A 6094-nucleotide genomic window follows, 5' to 3' on the forward strand; every position below is an offset into this window, starting at 1 on the left:
AAGAAAAAGAAAGAAGCATCCAGTGTTTAGAAGCTTACGTTGCTCGTGAGGTTAATGTGTGTGTCCTACTTGGGGCGGGGGGTGCGGCTGTCTTGCGGGCTGAGACACACCTGTGTTGAGGTGTGAGCACCCGGCCACTCCAGTGAGAGTTCTTGGGCCACTGGCCCGAGCACTTTCATCTTTTCGTGCACATTTTATTCTAAATGACTTTCTCCCGGTCTTGCGGGGGACCACATTCAATGTTTCTGAAAGATGGAAGTTAGTGTGTTTTGCTGCATGTGAATTTCATTTCAGTGTTTCAAGGAGGCCTGCTAAGATGTTTGGTACAAGGGGGTGTAATGGGCTTCCCAGGTGGCTCAGTGGTAAAGAATCCGCCTGCCGATACAGGAGACGTGGGTTCTCTCCCTGGGTTGGGAAGATCCCTTGGAGGAGATGGCAACTCACTCCAATATTCTTGCCTGGAAAACCCCATCAACAGAGGAGCCTGGTGGGCTACAGTCCATGGGGTCACAAAGAGACAGACAAGACAGTGACTGAGCAACAACAGCAGCTGGTGTGATGCTCTGAGAGCCCTGGGATACAGCAGGAAGGGTAGGTGGGGGAGGACAAGGTTTCGGAAACAGCAGCGTGGAGGGGTTAGCAAGCATGCCCACGGAAGAGGCTGAGTTTGGAGACAGCCAGGACCTGGGGTGGCCGGTTTGGAGAAGCAGGGAGCTGTCGACTGGACCCCCAGATGCTAAAGAACTTTACACTCACTGGAGGCTCAGAGGGTCCCCCATGGACACCTCAGGGTCAGGAGTCAACTTGGGAGGTCAGGAGCTATAGACAGGGAGATGACTGCTTTTGGACAGTCTGGCCAAGAAGGGGAAAGAGGGAAATAGGCTTGTGGGGAAGAGGGGTCAGGGGAGTGTATGTTCTGTTTTTAAAATAAGGAGACCAGCTGGTTTGTTGGTAAGAGCCGATGAAATTTTAAATACAGGGGATGAAGTGGTGTCATTCAGGGACCTGCTGGGGCTGTCCTTTCCCTGAGTCAGGGTGGGGAGGTTGGGTGGGCGAACTGGAAGTGGATTCTCTCTCTGAAGACCTCAAAGGGTGGGGCGTGGGTGGTAACTATGGTAACCGGGAACAACAATAGGTAACAAAAGTTCACGCCCCACTGGCACTTATTTTGTGCCAGACTCTGGTCTAAACTTTTTCCGTGAATTATCTCATCGCATCCTCTGGGCACGCGACTGGGTCATTGCTCTGATTAGATCCATTTTGCGAAAGAGAAAACTATGGCCCAGAGAGAGAGGTTAGGTGTCCTCTCTAAGGTCAAACAGCAGAAAGGGAAGCCGGGTCTGCGACGGGAATGGCCAGGGTTGGTGCTATAGGTCAGATGAGGACGGGGAGGAGACACACATTGTCCTGTCCAGGGTTTCCTCTTTGGGGTTATCCTGATGTCCATGCTCTTGGGACCCCCTCGGGCTCAGCTGAGACTTCAGGCCACTTCCTTTCTCTGAGGTCAGAGGCCCTGAGGCCGGCTGTGTCTGGCTGGCTCTCCTGGCCCCGAGAACTTGGTTCCTCTTCCTGTCCCTCCCTTCTTTCCCCACCCAGTGGAATGGGCCTCTGCCTCTAGCAATCCCTCCTTCTGTGTCCAGCCCCAGGAAGCCGGGACTCCTGGATCCAGCCGAGTTCTACGCAATCACACAAAAAAACCCATGGGTTGTTTGTGGCGGAGAGAGAGGTTTTGCTCAAGAGGGTATAGTGTGAGGAGAGTCGAGAATTTTGGCAAGGGATGAACTGGGTGTGAGGCCTGGCTTGACACTTGGCTATGGGACCCTAGGGAGGCCACTTCACTTCTCCAAGCCTCAGTTGCCCCATCTGTAGAACGGGTGCCATAATAAATCTCCTCCGTGGGCTTGCTGGGGAAAATAAACAAGCCGGTGCTGAGAAAAGACCTACTGGGTTACCTCAGGAAATGGCAGCCAGTGTCCCCAGGAGCATTTAGTGAAAGTGGTCCGTGTTTGATAATATAGAGGAACTGGTCAATGTACACTTGTTGAATGAATAAATGAATGAAGTATCATTGCAATAAGACTGCCTCTTATCCTGTGTCATTGGTATCCATCTCTCTGTGTCCCCCAAGTCTCCGAGGGTCAAGCTGAAGCTGTTTGTTCCTCCCTTAGGGGTGAGGGTGTAACAGAGAGCTTGTGGTCACAGTTGACCACAAGTCAGATATGACTCAAGAGGCTGGAGTTCTTGTGAAAGATAGTCAGGGGCGCGAGGTGACTGGGACAGAAGAGAACATAGTCTCTAACTTCAGCTCTTCAGAGAGGCTCCCCCCGCCCCCCCCGCAACTTACAGTAGAGGCATGGGGTTGCAGCTTCCCTGGTGCCAAAGAAGGGAGAACCAAGGGCTGGGGCATTGGAGCCCTGTAGTGAAAACACTTTCTGAACTCCTACTGTGCATGGAGGTCTGTGGGGACCAGGCCTAGACTCTGCTCTTGAGTAGCTCAGAAGCGAGTTGTCCAGGGGAGACAGTGATCCCAATCAGACTGCACGAAGAAGAACTGAGGCAATCAGAGAGGGCTTCCTGTAGGAGGCTGAGGCAATCAGAGCAGGCTTCCTGTAGGAGATAGACCTTGAAACATGAATATTTCAGAATGTTGTCAGTAGTGGCAGCTGGAGCGATGGGCCAGAAGGCCTTGGGTGTGTGTGGCACACCAGCATTCTAGTTGCTTGAATTAAAACTAGACTATAGGAGTCAGCCCACACCCTCAGGTAGCTTCTCAGCTGGAAGGAGGAGGAAGAGGTTGTCGATCAAGGTGGCTGTTCAAAGTGTGACCTTGGGGATCACTGGTTGAAATTTTCTACTATCTTGGGTTGTCCTGCAGCTAGCTGAACCTCCCTGCCTCTGTTTTCTCATCGGGCAAATGGGAACATTGAGGACTATGGGCCTCGTGGGCAGCTGTGCAGATTCAACGAGGTGAAGCTTGTCAAGCGGAAACACTAGCCTCTCTCCCCATCGCCAGTGGCAGCAGCAGCCTTAAGCTGGCCAATCCCACAGGCTCGGGACACAGGGCCAGGAGGAAGGGCTGGAGGAGCCAGCTTTTGCAATCTGCACCAACTGCTCTGGCCTCCCTGCTCCTGGGTGGTGATGAGCAGAGCCCCAGACTGGAGACAACAACGAAACAGCCACTTCCTTCCTCTCTGGGGTCCTGTGTACTGTGGTTGCCAGCCGGTGGTGAGGTGAAGCTGCTGTGGCAGTGGCTGCTGGAGCTGCCCTCAGCCCTTGGCCCCACCCTGGCCCCCTGATGTGCCCTTGGAGCCTGGGTCTTGCTCTGTGGGGCTCTGGGGACACACCCTGTGTCTCTACCCCACGCAAACAACATTCTCACCTCCAACAGCTCTCAGGTCTCCCCCTCCCTTGGGAGGGGTGTCTCAGGCTCTTTGACCCTAACCAGAGGCCATTCTCCAACATCTGGGGATCCTTGTCCTTCTAGAATCTTTTTCCTTCACCCTTTCTTGGCCTCCAGCCTTTTCTGTCCATCCCTGTGACTGCTGCCCCTGGATCAAGCAGCCACATTACTGGCCTCCCAGCTTCATATCTGTACTTTCAAAACAACCACCATTACCCTCATGTCACCACCATTATCAACTGAGGACAACCAATTGCTGCCTTTACCTGCCCCTGAGCCGAAGTCGAACAGAAATTGCTGATAACCTTAATGCCAGCTAATATAAAGCAGAAGTACGAAAGATTCCACCACCCATTTCCTTACCATCACTCATCACCATCAGCACGCATTACCACCGGCACCAACAACCCATAATAACCAATCACCATGGACAGTAACAACCACGATCACAATAGTAGCCATCAACAAACACAGGTAACCTACCACCACTGAAGCAGTCGTGGTTGTCTAGTAACTAAATCGTAACTAGTAGTCACAGACTCTTCTGTGACCCCCTGTGGACTGTAGCCTGCCAGGCTCCTCTGTAAACGGGATTTTCCAGGCAAGAATACTGGAGTGGGTTGCTATTTCCTTCTCTAGGGGATCTCCCAGACCCAGGGATCAAATGCAGTGTTCTGTGTTGGCAGACAGATCCTTTACCACTGAGCCACCTAGGAAGTTCAGCCTTCAATCGTACCCCTTTCCAAACCAACAGTGCATCACCGCCAGTCCCAAGACAGTCACCCAGATCATCAATGAATGACCAACAGCAAACGAACATCACTGTCACCACCCAACTTCAAACGATGACCAGCTGCCATTATTCTAGAGATCAACCCTCCAGCGGAAAACAAGCAACCACCAGCCACCAATATTGAACACTAGCTGGCACTAAAAGTAGCCATCACTGCCACCACCACACCACCAACATGGGACAATGGACAGCAATGACCACCATCATGAACAATGACATCAACAGCCCAATTCTTCTACAGGAACCAAGAATGAAGCCACATCCATCCATCACCATGGCTAACTCCCACTGTGAATATGGCTTCTGCGGTGTATGGAGCACATTATGTGCTCTGTGAAGCACTTGACGAACATCATTTCACTGAATCTTTCAACACCTCTTTCTGGCATCCAGCATTCCTCCAGAAAGATGTCAGCACCTCTAGACAGAGGTATTAACCTCATGGATAAATTCCACTCTTTTTTTTTTTTAATTCATGATCCTCTTGGGTGAGTTTCTCCCTTCCCAGACCCAGTTGGCCAAGCAGATCATTGACTCAGCATTTCACATGGTTTCCTTGGGAGGGGTTGCTTTTCTCTGAAGTAGCAAATTATTTCCTGTGCTTCTTTGATCAAGGAGTCTTCCTGGGCTGGCTCCGTCTTGGAAGGGCTTCTGTCTCAAGCCCAGAGCTCTAGTTGATGGTTTGCTTGCCGGTTAACCAGAGGGGTCCGTGGCCCGTGGTGCCCCATTTATCACTGGCTTTCTGAAGTAGGGTGATCTCACAACCCCTGCCTCCACATTACGGCAACTGCCAGCAACTCTGCAGTTGTCACTTTTAGCTCTGTGACTGACCCCAGCCACACGCCCTCATGGACAGATTGACAAAAAATGAAAGCTGAAGTGGCTTGCAGAGCCATGGAACTTTGGCTGCGGGGGACGGAGGTGTGACATTTATAGCCAGCCAAGTCTCCTCTTCATGCGTGTGACATGATGCTACTGGATCTAGACCGAGGACCATGACCATCTCCACAGCCTTATCACCACAGTCATCATCAGACCTCAGTCTCAGCAGGTGGTGAGGCTTCTGGGTGTAGTGTTTTTTCCCTGCTGCCCTCCAGCAGAAGGAACCCGTGGTGGTGTGGAATGTTTCATCTCACCCATTCCCGCTTCTGTGATGACTACTGCCAAACCACCCTGTCACCCACACTGGGATGCCGGCATGCCACCATCATGGCAACCCACCACCCATTTGACCCAGCTTTCTCTCCCAGCTCTGGTGGACTCACAGAGGCTGGATCCCAAGACCCTCTGAAGGTTCCAATGGAGAGGAGCCCCCAAACACCTTCCACATCCTGAGAGACTTCCAAATATGACGTGTGGGAACTGAGACCCGCAGAGGGGGAAGTGACTGGCCCAAGGCCACACGGAGATGAGGCACCAAACTCAACTAGGAACTGGGTTCCCCACGCCCCAGAAAAGGGGTTTGTCCCTGCACCTGCAGGCACTGTGGGAGCCTTCAAAACCACCTTCTGTCCTCCGGTTACTGCTCCATCCTTGGTGCCCCATCCCCACCCTGGCATCTTGTCCACCATCCAGTGGGAGCTTGGTGCCCGGTGTGGGATGCTTGGAGCACCTGAGCTGTACTGCAGAATCCCAAAGGGTCTGCTGTGCCCGTTCCCATGGCCCCACTTTCTGGTGGTGGCCTCTAGGCACTTCCATCTGACTGGTGCCCCCGACTGCTGCACTTCAGGGCCCACCCTGAATGACTTACCATGGTAGGGGCTGGTGTCTGGGTCCCTGGGGAGGTGCCTGGAGGGGTCGTGGAAGGGGTGCAGGCTCAGGAAGCTCCTGGGGGCGGCTCGGGCATGGCCCTGCTCCTGCTCCTCCTGCAGACTCCCGGCCCTAGTTCCTCTTACAACAGC

General features: G+C 53.0%; 1 protein-coding gene across 1 annotated transcript in view; it reads right to left on the reverse strand.

Moving 5' to 3' along the window:
* The window catches only part of MYO1F (myosin IF), a 37682-nt gene extending 31622 nt beyond the window's left edge, over window positions 1-6060 (reverse strand). Inside the window, exon 1 of the mRNA NM_001192748.1 lies at window positions 5944-6060. Within this exon, the coding sequence (NP_001179677.1) occupies window positions 5944-5946 (3 nt within the window). The 5' untranslated portion in view covers window positions 5947-6060. The remainder of the gene's footprint in view (window positions 1-5943) is intronic.
* Window positions 6061-6094: the final 34 nt, after the last annotated feature.

The sequence above is a fragment of the Bos taurus genome, chromosome 7 (genome assembly GCF_002263795.3).
Source record: "Bos taurus isolate L1 Dominette 01449 registration number 42190680 breed Hereford chromosome 7, ARS-UCD2.0, whole genome shotgun sequence".
NCBI lineage: Eukaryota > Metazoa > Chordata > Mammalia > Artiodactyla > Bovidae > Bos > Bos taurus.